The 16,527-nt window shown below is 36.8% G+C and overlaps 1 protein-coding gene across 2 annotated transcripts in view; it reads right to left on the reverse strand.

Moving 5' to 3' along the window:
- Window positions 1–6,927: 6,927 nt before the first annotated feature.
- Window positions 6,928–16,527, reverse strand: part of LOC106056379 (probable serine/threonine-protein kinase dyrk1) — a 63,800-nt gene continuing 54,200 nt past the window's right edge. For both annotated transcript variants that reach the window (XM_056014957.1, XM_056014958.1), the window contains exons 12-14: window positions 12,285–12,367; window positions 11,133–11,265; window positions 6,928–9,970 (exon numbers count right to left, since the gene is read on the reverse strand). In XM_056014957.1, the coding sequence (XP_055870932.1) occupies window positions 9,384–9,970; window positions 11,133–11,265; window positions 12,285–12,367 (803 nt within the window). In that variant the 3' untranslated portion in view covers window positions 6,928–9,383. The remainder of the gene's footprint in view (window positions 9,971–11,132; window positions 11,266–12,284; window positions 12,368–16,527) is intronic.

Below are 16,527 nucleotides of genomic sequence, written 5' to 3' on the forward strand. Positions count from 1 at the left end.
CACGGCCAGACTAGCAGATGTCAAAATTGAAAAGTCGCTTGCAGATGCGATAGAGAACTGCCTCAAGTCCACCCATTTAGCTGAATCAAATGTAGATAAAAGCTGCGAATACTTCAAAGAAGTTATCCATAGCACAGCATTAAGCATACTTGGACCTATGGAGAGAAAGCATTAGGACTGGTTTGATAAAAACAGTACTGAGATCAGAAAACTAATAGATGAAAAGCACAAACTCCATAAATTGTATCTGAACAACCCAAACTCCCAGTCCACCAAACATGCATTCACAAACATCCGCAAAAATGTGCAAAAACAGTTACGTCAAATGTAAGATACCTGGCTAAGCAAAAAAGTGGAAACAATAAAGGAAATTGTTGACAAGCTTGATATGAACTTCTTCCATGCCATAAACTAAGTCTATGGACCCACAAAGTCAGGATCATCTACTAAATGCTGATGGGACAATCCTATTGACAGATAAGGAATAAATCCTAAAACGCTGGGCCGAGCACTTCAAAAAGGTTCTCAATACACCTACCATTATAAATAAAGCGACCATAGACAGGCTGCAATTACCAATAAATGAAAAAAATGGATGACCCACCTACGCTAAAGGAAACTGATCTTGCCATTCAACAGCTCGCAAGTGGAAAAGTCCCAGGAGCTGACTCAATTCCTCCAGAGGTCTACAAAAAAAGGTGGATTAGCCCTGATTGAAAGACTTCATTAGCTGTTCTTAATTATGTGGGAACAAGAGTCAATACCACAAGACTTTAAAGATGCCCCAATTGTCCAATTATACAAGCGAAAAGGAAACAGCCAAATCTGCGACAATCACAGAGGAATATCTCTTCTCTCTATTGCTGGGAAAATCCTTGCACGCATCCTACTAATTCGGCTCATGCAACACATAGAACATGGTCTACTACCAGAATGCCAGTGCGGCTTCAGAAAAGAGCGTGGTACCATTGACATGATCTTTGCGGCAATGCAGCTCTAGGAAAAATGCCAATAACAAAATGCTGACCTCTTCTCAATATATGTCGACCTAACAAAGGCATTCAACACTGAGAAGGATTCTGGAAGATTATGTCAAAATATGGCTGTCCACGGTGAGACTATTTCACGAGGGCATGAAGGCTCGTGTCCAAGAAAGTGGAGAACCATCAGAGCCCTTCGAAGTATCAAACGGGGTAAAACAAGGCTGTGTCCTAGCACCTACACTGTTCAGTATCATGTTCTCTGCTATGCTGACAGATTCATTCACAGATAGAGAAAACATCGGGATAATTATAATGTTACGTATTTCTGAATCTTCTGGCTAGATGTATTAGTTGGCACACAAATAAAAACACAGCAAACAACTTGACGACTAAACTTTCAGTTTCATATAACTTTAATGACTATTAACTCTAACAATTCGTTACTGTAACATGTAGCGTAGAAGACTGTACAATATCTGTCAGTTTACAGTTAGCTATACTTCATTGCAATTCATCTCTTCTCAACTTGCATCGAGCCGTATTCCACAGAACAGACCAACGACACACTTCCCAGTGTGGCTCCAGGACTCCCTAAGCCGAACCAAGTCGTATTCAAGTCTACCGAATCAGAGCCGTACACGTCTTACATCGACTGTATCGATTGTAACGACTCAAGTCCACTGTAGTACGCTGTATAGACTTTAACGACAGTAGTCCACTCCAGTTAACTCTACCCTAGTTAATTTGCATCGAGTCGTACACATCTCTCTTCTACTGTCTCGCACAGTAGACAACAGTACCGACGACTCACTCACGACTAACTTTCACATTAACTCTCTGGCTTATATAGAGTCCCTAATCGCTTGTCCAAAGTTGCACAAACACGGCTAGTATCCTCTGGAATAACACGTGAGGAAACGTCACATCCTGTCTTTGTTTATACATGTAGATTCCAAAAAACATCGGCTGCAGTGTAATCTTGCCGGGGTCACAAGTTGTGACCTCTATCTGTCACTGGACATTGCTAGTACCTTCTGGAATAACACGTAAGGACACGTCACATCCTGTTGATACATGTACATTCCAGAGAACACCCTCTTCATTTGTAACAATAATATAAGATTTGAAGGTGGCCTATTCAACCCGAGGCGGCTCAAAGCAAAGTCAAAAAAAAATCAGCAGTAATCATGGACTTGCTATTTGCTGACGACTGTCCCCTAAATGCCTGCTCTGAAAATGATCTGCAGAGCATTGTCAGTGACTTCTCAAGAGCATGCTCAGACTTTGGCCTTACAATTAACACAAATAAGACTGAAGTCTTATATTTACCTGCTCCAGAGAAAGCCTACTCGGATCCAAGAATCAAGATAAATGGGTATGATATAAATGCAGGTCTAGACCAGTCTAATTCAAGTAGTTCATTATTATTTTATTTTTCTTATCTGAATATTGTTTATATTTGTAATTGCAGGCTATAATTCCTGCTATCGTTACATCTACTGTAACTGTCGTTACATCTACTGCCATTAGTCTGCCATCGCCTCCTTGTACCTTTTTTTGTCATATTTTATTAATTTTAAGCTTAGGTCTAGGGTAGTAATTGTAGTGATTTAGTTAGATAGTTGGTTTGGTTAGTTTGTTAGTGTTGGTAGTGGTATAGTCAGGTGGATTAGTTGTTTATTTCTAAGTTTATTTTTTTTGTATTCATCTATATTTTTATTGCTTTGTAAGTTTGTTGTAAATAAAGTGTATATAAGTTCTGTTTTATAAATTTAGTTTAGTTTGTTCTTTTAGTTAGCTAGATTAGTTTAGTTTAGTTTAATTGTGCTGTCTGGTTGCTTAGGCGACTCTAGCCCCTTGGTCGCAGACCGAGGTGCACAGATTGGGCCCACCCAGTAGAGCTACCACCTGCCTACTGTTATAAATGAATTTAATGTTGAGCAGCAGAAGAGAATAGGCCACACCACACTCGCGCCTGCCTGACCTGCTCACATTAAGATTAGGCGATGATCAGTCCAACAGTCCGCTCCGCATAATGCTTTAGTGACTTAGACGTCTAAGACAGTCTGCCAGACGGACAATGATAAAGTCTATATGATGCCAGTGCTTGGACCTGGGATGCATCATGATAACTTTTTTTTCTGTGAGGTAGCTGGAAAAGAGTATTTGTTACAGTCAGCTTGTGGGCTGCGCACATTTCTAATAACAAAGTACCATTGCTGTTGCAGTGACCAATGCCATGTCTGCCCAGAACATTACTCCAGGTTTTCCAGTCAGAGCCTACCCTGGAATTGAAGTGTTAAGTGTTTGTCTGTTTTGAGCGTTTTGTTTATTGCAGAGCTCAGATCCGAGTTGAAATTTTCCTTGATGTTATCTTGGTTGGACATAGTTAGGACATAGGCACTTATTAGAGTTGCATGTCGCATTGATGTCAGGGGTAGGCGTAAGGTCATTAGACGGTCATTTATGCTTTTTGGTAATCCTGCTAACTTGTTGACTAATTTCACCTCGAAGCCAGCTTCACGCCTTTCCTCTCGCTAGTTCCAGAAGAACGTGTAGCCTATCAATGTCTTACTCCAATGAAGTTTCTGTCTACAGGTAGATGCGGTAGAGGCTGCTACAAAGTTGTCTGGAGCAAGGGACATGTTTGTAAACAACTGCCCAGACAGATGAATTTAACACAATTGTTAATTCGTACATCCAGATCTGTGAAAACAGAATTATATCAAAGAAGAAAATTAAAAACATTCAGTAATAATAGACCCTGGATGACCAACATTAAAAATTAACATTCTGTCATCATCGAGAAGTACATAGAAGTCTATTTATAAAGCGCTGGTTATGAGTGTCTATGTGTTGTTGTTTTTTTATTGTGTGTGAATGTTGTTCGTATGTGCATGTATATCGTGCATCTATATTGTTATTGTACAGTAGTTACGCTGAGGTTGTCAATTGTAGTCAAAATGAATTTCCATTTGTTTGTATCAATAAAGTTATCTTATCTTATCTTAATACATTAAAGAAGAAAGAAGTTGGAAAGCCATTCAAAAGCTCACAGGATAAAATATCAAAGAATCCTTTAACAAGTGTCGTTAGAGAAAGCAGAGAAAGTAGATCTTGTGATAGATCTTATGGCCCAGCATTTGGAGAGACATGTCGACAATGTAACAAGAGAAATAATTTCGACGCACAAAGTTCAAAACATTTCAAGGCTGTTGATTCGCTGGAAGAAGTCAAGCGAGCCAATAAAATGAGATGTAGTTTGAGGCAATTGGTACTGACAACATGGTCGAAATTTGGATGGTTGATGAGTATTATGGGGAAAATCGTCAAAATGAAGGTTGAGACGAGAGCCCAAGCCACAACGGTCACACATCAGACGTGGAACACTTTAGAAACCGAGAGTCAGTTTTAAATACCTAGCCTACGAGGAGCCCATTAGAGCATTAGAACTGAAGGGAGTTGCGTCGGTCACATTTCAAGTTGGCGATGTGAAAGTTTATCTGTATTTATGTATTTTATCTATGAATGTATACTTGGCGTCAAACAGCAGAATTCCACGAGGGTTGATGCAGAGACAAATTCTACGTCAGCTTCTCTAATGGCAAGTAGAGGAGAAACTATTACATGGTCAAGAGCAATCGAGTCCAGATGATGATAGGAGTATGAAAACTCATAGCGCAGAAGCAAAGTTTCCTGAAAGTGATCATAAGATTGTTGGAAACTGAATCTGCTGCTAAATTGAAGCTATGATTTAATTATGCCAAAGTGGCCAAAGTTAAAAACTCATGTTCACGAAACAGTAAAAATGTAGGCCTATTGGCCATGAAAAGACAGTATTCGTGAAGAGAATGGAATATGCAATTATGAGAAATGAAATTCTCAACAAGTTGCACACAGGTCAGTTTGGTCGTGAGAAAACCAGTTTGAAAGCATGACAAAGTGTGTTTTGGCCAGGATTGTCCAAAGATGTTATCGACAATAATGAAATGCTCAACTTGTGCAACGTTCAAAATAAATATAGTGAAAGAAAAATTGCTACCTCATGCTGTACTTGACAGACCATGGAAAAAGGTTGTGAATAACCTGTCTGACTACTTGCTAGTTGATGAATATTTCTTGAAATGGCATGAGATCAAGCGGCTTGAGAATAAAACAGCGGAATATGTTATCAGGGCATACAAAAATTATTTTTTGCTAAACGTGGCACAGTAGAAGAAACAATAAGCCACAATATGCCATTCAATAGTTACAAGTACAGACAGTTAGTTAGCTACTGAATGGGGTTTGTACCCTCAATTAAACGATTCAACTGAGGTGTCTGTTGGTATCGTCAAGCTAATATTCAACAAAGCATACCAAAGTGGGGAAAAATTCATATCTCGCTATGCTTGAGTATAGAACTACTCCAATTAGCGGACTGCCGTATTCACCATCACAACTGCTGATGAGTAGAAGACTCAGGGACATCATTCCAACTGATCCTCCACTGTTGAAACCATCGGTAAGTGAGATTGCAGAGACATTACTCAAGGAACGACAGACGAAAAAAAATGAATACGATGCAAGATTTCCTTCAGATTTTGCTGTGAGAGAGAGAAAGTAAGAGTTCGTCTAGGAGAAACAGGGCAGAAAGTTGTCTTCACACAGACAGTACATCATAAGGACAAACGATAGAAAAACCTACAGACGAAATCAATGGGTTTTAGATATGAATTTCGAGGAAGACATCTCTGGGTACTATGATATACATGAAGTCAAGACAACCAGAAGTGGTCGAGTTGTTAAAGTTCCAAGTAGATATCAGTCTTAAGAACTTTAAAAAGAAGGATGGAATAAGAACTTAAAAGGAAGGATCTGCTTATATGTTTTTATTACGTCATTTTTTGTTGTGGATGTTTTTGAATAGTGTCAGGGGCAGGTATGGCGAGAGTAAATGATTGAGACTTCAGAGCAGTCAGTAGAGATTGAGACTTCAGAGCAGTCAGTAGATATTGAGACTTCAGAGCAGTCAGTAGATATTGAGACTTCAGAGCAGTCAGTAGATATTGAGACTTCAAAGCAGTCAGTAGATATTGAGACTTCAGAGCAGTCAGTAGATGTTAAGACTTGAGAGCAGTCAGTAGATATTGAGACTTCAGAGCAGTCAGTAGAGATTGAGACTTCAGAGCAGTCAGTAGAGATTGAGACTTGAGAGCAGTCAGTAGAGATTGAGACTTCAGAGCAGTCAGTAGAGATTGAGACTTGAGAGCAGTCAGTAGAGATTGAGACTTGAGAGCAGTCAGTAGAGATTGAGACTTGAGAGCAGTCAGTAGAGATTGAGACTTCAGAGCAGTCAGTAGAGATTGAGACTTCAGAGCAGTTAGTAGATATTGAGACTTGATAGCAGTCAGTAGATATTAAGACTTGATAGCAGTCAGTAGTGAACAGGGCTAGAGAGCAGTCAGTAGTGAACAGGGCTAGAGAGCAGTCAGTAGTGAACAGGGCTAGAGAGCAGTCAGTATAGAGGAGTTATTATAAGAGTTAGTAGAGAACAGAATTGAGGTCATGGGTTCACATGCATGACTAAATGGATGACACATAGGATGTAATCATCTTTCTTATTTGAAGTAACGTCTGTATTATATAAGATAAGCAGTTATTTTGCACCAGTCACTATATTAAATCTATTTCTAAGAAGAATTATTACTTGTTAAGCTTGCAGTATTATGGGCTGATATCAAGATATTTCATAGAATAAACCTATCATTATTGGTGTCAGCCATACAATGTGTTATTCGGTCACTTATGATAGAAGTATACATTCATCCTGATTACGCCTACTCCTAAGTCGCCAAAATAACACGGTGAAATTTCCCTTCAAGCCAGATAGAATGTATTGAGCCACGGACCAGTATTAACTAAATATATAATATATATATATATATATATAACAAATTCCAGATAAAGAAAATATTTATTTATTTGAAAAAGTCAAAACAGGCAAATAGAGAAACAATGATTCAAACAATAAAACTTCCAGAGTGGAATATGGCTTTTTTTAATTTATAAGAAACTAATTACATTGCAAAGTTGCTCTACAAGTTTCATTAATGTTTTAGGTAATGTACAGATTTTTAATACAACACCTAGTTATTTTTTTTATAACAAATGACTCAGTTTACCTGGGACTAACCTTTGATTCACCCAGTTGGCCTGTGACTAACACTTAATTGACCCAGTTGACTTGAGACTAACAGTTGATTGACCCAGTTGACGTGGGACTAACAAATAACAATAACAAAAACTAACAAATAGACACATTAGGATGATATAGAAACATTGGGACAATATACTAACAAATAGACACATTGGGATGACATACTAACAAATAGACACATTGGGATGATATACCAACAAATAGACACATTGGGACAATATACTAACAAATAGACACATTGGGATGACATACTAACAAATAGACACATTGGGATGATATAGTAAGAAATAGACACATTGGGATGACATTCTAACAAATAGACACATTGGGATGACATACTAACAAATAGACACATTGGGATGACATACCAACAAATAGACACATTGGGATGATATACTAACAAATAGACACACTGGGATGATATACCAACAAATAGACACACTGGGATGATATACTAACAAATAGACACATTGGGATGACATACAAACAAATAGACACACTGGGATGATATACCAACAAATAGACACATTGGGATGATATACCAACAAATAGACACATTGGGATGGTATAGACACATTGGGATGATATACCAACAAATAGACACATTGGGATGATATACCAACAAATAGACACATTGGGATGGTATAGACACATTGGGATGGTATAGACACATTGGGATGATATACCAACAAATAGACACATTGGGATGGTATAGACACATTGGGATGGTATAGACACATTGGGATGGTATAGACACATTGGGATGGTAAACTAACAAAACAAAAAAGAGAATGGGAAGGCTGATCTAATGAAAGAAAACCTGTTTTACAAACTCTCTCTCAGAATCTAAGTAGTTGGACAAGTGGCTGAAAGAAACTACAAAAGATACCAATAAATCAATGAACTTAAGGCTCAGTAGTGAAAAAAAAAGTTCTTAAGTATTATAATATGACCAGTGAATAAAGTGTGTGCACTACTAGGACCTACATTGAGAAGTCCCATCTAATTAATCATAGAATAGAAATGCTAGATGATACTTTAAAAAAAAAAGCAGTAGTACAAGGGATAACACACAAATAGTACAAGGGATAACACACAAATAGTACAAGAGATGATAATTTTGTTTGGTATCGATGAAGGAAAAGAAATTGTGCTTGACAGATGTAGTGGTAAAAGTGGAATTAGTCAACATTATAATTTGTGTAGAGAATTAGGTCATCACTTAAAAGTTTAAAACTAACAATAGATAACTATAAAACCTATTTTCATAATCACTTTGCTGGCACAGTGGTTAGTGTATTGGTTTAAGCCTTCGAATCTGAATTCAAATCGTACAGCTATTTAAAAAAATAAAAATGCATTAAAAAGCGATTACAGTAACATTCACACAGATTCCCCCCTTCTTTCTTCCCCACCCCTCCTTTTCCTACTGGTCCAGATAAGCGATAGTATTATAGCGCATATTAAGAAAGCTAATAGCATGAGATTGCGCAAAACAACAATTGGTAAAAATATTTGTAATCACACAGATTTATTTTCCTTAGTCCAAATCTATTACAACTTTAATGACATGACTGATTCAAACTAATTGATAAAATTACACTTAATTCTAAGCTTTGTTTTTTATTTTAAAAAGTATATAAAATGTTTTTTCTTGTTAGTGTGTGTTCTCTTTCAGAACAAATGTTTTTTCTAACTTGATAGTTAAAGGTCTTCTTCTAATGTTCAGTCATTTTAAAGGTCTTCTTCTAATGTTCAGTCATTTCATAGGTCTTCTTCTAATGTTCAGTCATTTCAAAGGTCTTCTTCTAATGTTCAATCATTTCAAAGGTCTTCTTCTAATGTTCAATCATTTCAAAGGTCTTCTTCTAATGTTCAATCATTTCAAAGGTCTTCTTCTAATGTTCAATCATTTCAAAGGTCTTCTTCTAATGTTCAGTCACGTCATAGTAATGAATCAAAAAGAAATCTTTGAGTCACTCTTTTCATGTCTAACCAAATCCAAAAAGAAATAATTGTTGTGTATGATAATTTTGTTGAAACTGTACACAATTTTAGTTCAAATTTTATCTGATATTAACTTTAAAATCAAATCAATAAAACCAAACATGATTTGCATTTGAGGAAATTCAAGTTGCAGATGTCAAGTTAAATATGCAGATGTTATGTTGCAGATGTCAAGTTGCTGATTTAACTATAGTTTACTCTTTCTTGTTGCTGCGACGTCTGCCTTTGATTTTGATTCTCCCCCCCTCTTCCTCCAGCAAGGCTACCATGTCAGGGATGTTCCCTAGTTCTGTTAGAAAGTTGTTCTGCTCAGCCACTGCTGGAGTTTCTAGCTTCTGCTCAGCCACTCCCAAGGCTGGAGTTTCTAGCTTCTGAAAAGTTGCTCCTCCAAGGACATGAGAAACTCTATATGAGTGAGGCTGTTTTCTGTCAATGACTTGGTCATCAGAATTGAAAAAAGATTGGACCAGATCTTCATATTCCATGTCCTCTTCAGCTGATAACACTTGTTTCCTTGACTGAGGACAAACTGGATGAAATGTACTTGCTAACATTTTCTGAGGGTTGGAAACTTGTTTCTGTGACATAGGGAAGAAAGTAACCTGCTGAAATGGATTGGTTTCAATAAAAGGCTGTTTTCTCTGAGGAAATGACTTGGAAGTAAGGTTATGGGTTGAAGCTTGATGGAACAAGGGCTGTGGAGCCAATACATTCTGGGTCATGTCAGGATCATATTGTCTCTTTTGCACATTACTCTGGTGTGCAGGGGTGCTCTGAAATTCTAAAAAAAAAAAAAAAAAAAAAAAAAAAAAAAAAAAAATCATGAAGTAATTTACAATCAGATGATGTGATCAATGTAAATCTGTAACTAAATGATGTGATCAATGTAAATCTGCATCTAAATGATGTGATCAATGTAAATCTGTAACTAAATGATGTAATCAATGTAAATCTGTAACTAAATGATGTGATCAATGTAAATCTGCAACTAAATGATGTGATCAATGTAAATCTGCAACTAAATGATGTGATCAATGTAAATCTGTAATTAAATGATGTGATCAATGTAAATGTAATTAAATGATGAAATTAAATGATATGATCAATGTAAATCTGTGACTATATGATATGATCAATGCAAATCTGTAATTAAATGATGTGATCAATGTAAATCTTTAACTAATTGCTTAGCACTACATGCATTGGTTTTGTTGAACTATTTTGTTTCTTCTAAAGATGTACCATTATTAAAACTTATCAAACCTGATGTACTAATTAATTGATTGAATGAAACCAGATGCATGAGTCATTGAATCAAACTAAAAGTACTAATTAAGTGATTGAATCAAACCAGATGTACTAATTAAGTGATTGAATCAAACCAGATGTACGAATTAAGTGATTGAATCAAACTTAAAGTACTAATTAAGTAATTGAATCAAACCAGATGTACTAATTAAGTGATTGAATCAAACCAGATGTACTAATTAAGTGATTGAATCAAACCAGATGTACTAATTAAGTGATTGAATCAAACCAGATGTACTAATTAAGTGATTGAATCAAACCAGATGTACTAATTAAGTGATTGAATCAAACCAGATGTACTAATTAAGTGATTGAATCAAACCAGATGTACTAATTAAGTGATTGAATCAAACCAGATGTACTAATTAAGTGATTGAATCAAACCAGATGTACTAATTAAGTGATTGAATCAAACCAGATGTACTAATTAAGTGATTGAATCAAACCAGATGTACTAATTAAGTGATTGAATCAAACCAGATGTACTAATTAAGTGATTGAATCAAACCAGATGTACTAATTAAGTGATTGAATCAAACCAGATGTACTAATTAAGTGATTGAATCAAACCAGATGTACTAATTAAGTGATTGAATCAAACCAGATGTACTTCCTAATTGCTTGAAACAACTTACCTTGTTTCAGCCTGAAAGCTGCTCCAAATGTGTTCCCAAACAAAAGTTCCTCTTCCCTTGGAGAGCTGGCTGAGAAAGGGAGATGAACACCTTTACAAGCTTTCAGGTCAACATCCTCAATGGAGTTGTCTCTCTGTTCATAAGAAACAATGGTGATATCAGTCATAAAAGAAATACACGAATCCTTGAATGGAAGCACAAAGATACCCCAATATCCATCTTTCAATTACAATAAACTAAAGATACAAACTGCACTAAACTATTTCCCACCACATTCAAATCAATTCTCTTATTGCAATGCAGCAACACTACTTCTGGAAGACAAAACCGTTAGAGATAGAACACAAGATTGTGTGTGTGTCTGACCTTGACCTTCACTTAGACTATCTCTCTAAGCTTTAACAGACTGTTTTCCCTTCATTAGAATATGGTTATTTGGCTGTGACAAAGTATGTAGATCACATCTGTGTAGCCACATGAAATACTGCATGCTTAGACTAATAATTCAGAGTTGTCCTTCTCCAGGAAAACTCTGAATTCAAACCTCTGTTGCCTTGCAGCTATACCCAATCATGGGAAAGACTTCGGGAGTCAACCCTGAGGAAAAATCAGGAGCTGGCGACCCTAAGGCAGTTTGCAGCACCCAGTGCTACACTCTGGCAGAGCCTGTGACACCGCTGACCCCAAACTGTATCGGCACTGCCGTTCCTTTGGATACATCAGCTGCATGGAGTGGGGGGAACTGATGTGTGGGCGACATCGTTCCAACCACAGCTAATACCCAGGCATTCATCTCATTTCCAAGAGATGATTCATAGTCGCTTTGCGACTGAAGGAGGCCATAGATAGATACTAATAATAATCTAATAATATAATCTAATAATAATAATACCACAATACTCCTTAATCCTCAGAATTGAAGACAAGCTTTATTATTATTAACTTTTCTAGCTTAATTTGACTATGTTTTTAAATTCATCAGATTGTCTTTTTTATTCACTAGATTGTGTCTTAGCCTAAATAGTGTTTCAATCATGGTGTCTTAACCCAAGATTGAGTTTCATTAGATTGTAGCTTTAATTGTTTCTCTGTTTCACTAGATTGTATCTTAGCATAAATTGTTTCTGTGTCACTAGCTTGTTAGTCACTTACCTTAATAAGATTGTGTTCAAATTTGGGCTGATTCAGCACTTCTTGTTTTTGTCTTTTCAACTTGGGTTCAGGGTTTAGTTTGGCTAGCAATAAACAACAACAAATGGATAGAAAATTTTAGAAAGAGAAAGAAAGAATGCACAGAAATCCTAAAGTCATTGATAACTTTTCTTTCAGGTTTTGATAGTTAATGTGCTGACAGCTCCAAAAGTGACTGCTGGACGACTGCTGATCAATATGAGTGTCAATGTGCCAGATACTTACCAGATTTTAAATATTTACTAGACTCTAAATGTACAAATAAAGCAGAGTTCCTTTCAATGTAACAGTTTTTTTCAAGTCTTCAAACTGTTTGGGAATTAATTGATTGTTTAAGTTCTAATTCATGGACTTTTATAGAATCTAGACTAACTTAGTCTATGCTATTTTATCTAGTATTGTGTGAGCACTAGAGGATCCTGAACTTTTGAGTGGGGGACAACTTTTTGGTTCATTTTTACCTAACCCTAACCCTATCTATAAACACACACATACAGCATATATATATGTATATATGCTGTATGTATTTATGTGTGTATATGTGTTTGTGTGTACCCATGTGTGTCAATGTGTTTTTTTCCCTCAACCTTTGCCAAAAAAAAATAAAAAATTAACCATTTTTTTGCTAGCCTGGGGGAGTTTGAGGCAGAACTCTGACACCAAGCCTTTTTTTGCAATCTTAACTGCAGAAACACATTCTCCTGACATCAAAAGCTTAATATTCATCCTATTTAAAAAGGCAGGTCAAATTAAATAAAATAAAGTAACATGGTGGCAAGGGCCGGTACTGAAGTTTGACTGACAAGGCACAAGTAGCGTAAGGATATTTTTATTAGGCATGGTTAAGGTAATATTATCTTCATGTTGTAGTAGTAGTGGTAGTAGTAGTAGTGGTAGTAGTGGTAGTAGTAGTGTAGTAGTAGTAGTGTAGTAGTAGTAGTGTAGTAGTAGTAGTGTAGTAGTAGTAGTGTAGTAGTAGTAGTGTAGTAGTAGTAGTAGTAGTGGTAGTAGTGTAGTAGTAGTAGTGGTAGTAGTAGTGTAGTAGTAGTAGTGTAGTAGTAGTAGTAGTGGTAGTAGTAGTGTAGTAGTAGTAGTGTAGTAGTAGTAGTGTAGTAGTAGTAGTGGTAGTAGTAGTGTAGTAGTAGTAGTGTAGTAGTAGTAGTGGTAGTAGTAGTGTAGTAGTAGTAGTGTAGTAGTAGTAGTGTAGTAGTAGTAGTGTAGTAGTAGTAGTGTAGTAGTGTAGTAGTAGTGTAGTAGTAGTAGTGTAGTAGTAGTAGTGTAGTAGTAGTAGTGTAGTAGTAGTAGTGGTAGTAGTAGTGTAGTAGTAGTAGTGTAGTAGTAGTAGTGTAGTAGTAGTAGTGTAGTAGTAGTAGTGTAGTAGTAGTAGTGGTAGTAGTAGTGTAGTAGTAGTAGTGTAGTAGTAGTAGTGGTAGTAGTAGTGTAGTAGTAGTAGTGTAGTAGTAGTAGTGTAGTAGTAGTAGTGTAGTAGTAGTAGTGTAGTAGTAGTGTAGTAGTAGTAGTGTAGTAGTAGTAGTGTAGTAGTAGTAGTGGTAGTAGTAGTGTAGTAGTAGTAGTGTAGTAGTAGTAGTGTAGTAGTAGTAGTGTAGTAGTAGTAGTGGTAGTAGTAGTGGTAGTAGTGTAGTAGTAGTAGTGGTAGTAGTAGTGTAGTAGTAGTAGTGTAGTAGTAGTAGTGGTAGTAGTAGTGTAGTAGTAGTAGTGTAGTAGTAGTAGTGTAGTAGTAGTAGTAGTAGTAGTGGTAGTAGTGTAGTAGTAGTAGTGGTAGTAGTAGTGTAGTAGTAGTAGTGGTAGTAGTAGTGTAGTAGTAGTAGTGGTAGTAGTAGTGTAGTAGTAGTAGTGGTAGTAGTAGTGTAGTAGTAGTAGTGGTAGTAGTAGTGTAGTAGTAGTAGTGTAGTAGTAGTAGTGTAGTAGTAGTAGTAGTGGTAGTAGTAGTGTAGTAGTAGTAGTGGTAGTAGTAGTAGTGTAGTAGTAGTAGTGTAGTAGTAGTAGTGTAGTAGTAGTAGTGTAGTAGTAGTAGTGTAGTAGTAGTAGTAGTAGTGTAGTAGTAGTAGTGGTAGTAGTGTAGTAGTAGTAGTGGTAGTAGTAGTGTAGTAGTAGTAGTGTAGTAGTGTAGTAGTAGTAGTGTAGTAGTAGTAGTGGTAGTAGTAGTGGTAGTAGTGTAGTAGTAGTAGTGGTAGTAGTAGTGTAGTAGTAGTAGTGTAGTAGTAGTAGTGGTAGTAGTAGTGTAGTAGTAGTAGTGTAGTAGTAGTAGTGTAGTAGTAGTAGTAGTAGTGGTAGTAGTGTAGTAGTAGTAGTGGTAGTAGTAGTGTAGTAGTAGTAGTGGTAGTAGTAGTGTAGTAGTAGTAGTGGTAGTAGTAGTGTAGTAGTAGTAGTGGTAGTAGTAGTGTAGTAGTAGTAGTGGTAGTAGTAGTGTAGTAGTAGTAGTGGTAGTAGTAGTGTAGTAGTAGTAGTGTAGTAGTAGTAGTAGTGGTAGTAGTAGTGTAGTAGTAGTAGTGGTAGTAGTAGTAGTGTAGTAGTATTAGTGTAGTAGTAGTAGTAGTGTAGTAGTAGTAGTAGTGGTAGTGTAGTAGTAGTAGTGTAGTAGTAGTGTAGTAGTAGTAGTGTAGTAGTAGTAGTGTAGTAGTAGTAGTGTAGTAGTAGTAGTGGTAGTAGTGTAGTAGTAGTAGTGGTAGTAGTAGTGTAGTAGTAGTAGTGGTAGTAGTAGTGTAGTGGTAGTAGTGTAGTAGTAGTAGTAGTGGTAGTAGTGTAGTAGTAGCAGTGGTAGTAGTAGTGTAGTAGTAGTAGTGGTAGTAGTAGTGTAGTAGTAGTAGTGGTAGTAGTAGTGTAGTAGTAGTAGTGGTAGTAGTAGTGTAGTAGTAGTAGTGGTAGTAGTAGTGGTAGTAGTAGTGTAGTAGTAGTAGTGGTAGTAGTAGTGTAGTAGTAGTAGTGGTAGTAGTAGTGTAGTAGTAGTAGTGGTAGTAGTAGTAGTAGTAGTGGTAGTAGTGTAGTAGTAGTAGTGGTAGTAGTAGTGTAGTAGTAGTAGTGTAGTAGTAGTAGTGTAGTAGTAGTAGTGTAGTAGTAGTAGTGTAGTAGTAGTAGTGTAGTAGTAGTAGTAGTAGTAGTAGTGTAGTAGTAGTAGTGTAGTAGTAGTAGTGGTAGTAGTAGTGTAGTAGTAGTAGTGGTAGTAGTAGTGTAGTAGTAGTAGTGGTAGTAGTAGTGTAGTAGTAGTAGTGTAGTAGTAGTAGTGTAGTGGTAGTAGTGGTAGTAGTAGTGTAGTAGTAGTAGTGGTAGTAGTAGTGTAGTAGTAGTAGTGGTAGTAGTAGTGTAGTAGTAGTAGTGGTAGTAGTAGTAGTGGTAGTAGTAGTAGTGTAGTAGTAGTAGTGGTAGTAGTAGTAGTAGTAGTATAGTAGTAGTAGTGTAGTAGTAGTAGTAGTGTAGTAGTAGTAGTGGTAGTAGTAGTGTAGTAGTAGTAGTGTAGTAGTAGTAGTGGTAGTAGTAGTGTAGTAGTAGTAGTGGTAGTAGTAGTGTAGTAGTAGTAGTGGTAGTAGTAGTGTAGTAGTAGTAGTGGTAGTAGTAGTAGTAGTAGTGGTAGTAGTGTAGTAGTAGTAGTGGTAGTAGTAGTGGTAGTAGTAGTAGTGTAGTAGTAGTGTAGTAGTAGTAGTGGTAGTAGTAGTGTAGTAGTAGTAGTGTAGTAGTAGTGTAGTAGTAGTAGTGTAGTAGTAGTAGTGTAGTAGTAGTAGTGTAGTAGTAGTAGTGTAGTAGTGTAGGCCTATTGTGGTCAGACGCCAACAGATGGAGGATTAAACATTCTTTGGATTTTGACAATTTTGACGCTCACAAAATGTTTAATTTTTAAGAACCCTTTGAATAATGTTTTTACTTGAAAAATATCCAAATATAAATTTATAGGCCATAACTACATAGCAAACTGCAGGTCTGAAGTCTAGCTGAGAAAGGAGGAGGGTTGAGCTCAGGGCTACCCTACCCTGTAGAAAAAACACTAGCTACAGAAACACCAAATAGTAAACAGAAGTCATGGACCTGGGAGAAGAAGGACCTCCAGCTGGAAGGTTTACGAGGCATGTTGATAAAAGTCTAAGTCATTTGGAAGGCAACAGGCCATCATCTCTACCAGGACCACCACCACCTTCGGTACATAAAACGTCCGGACCATGTATGAGACTGGGAAGACAGTGCAAGAGGCAGC

The sequence above is a fragment of the Biomphalaria glabrata genome, chromosome 17 (assembly GCF_947242115.1).
Source record: "Biomphalaria glabrata chromosome 17, xgBioGlab47.1, whole genome shotgun sequence".
Taxonomy (NCBI): Eukaryota; Metazoa; Mollusca; class Gastropoda; family Planorbidae; genus Biomphalaria; species Biomphalaria glabrata.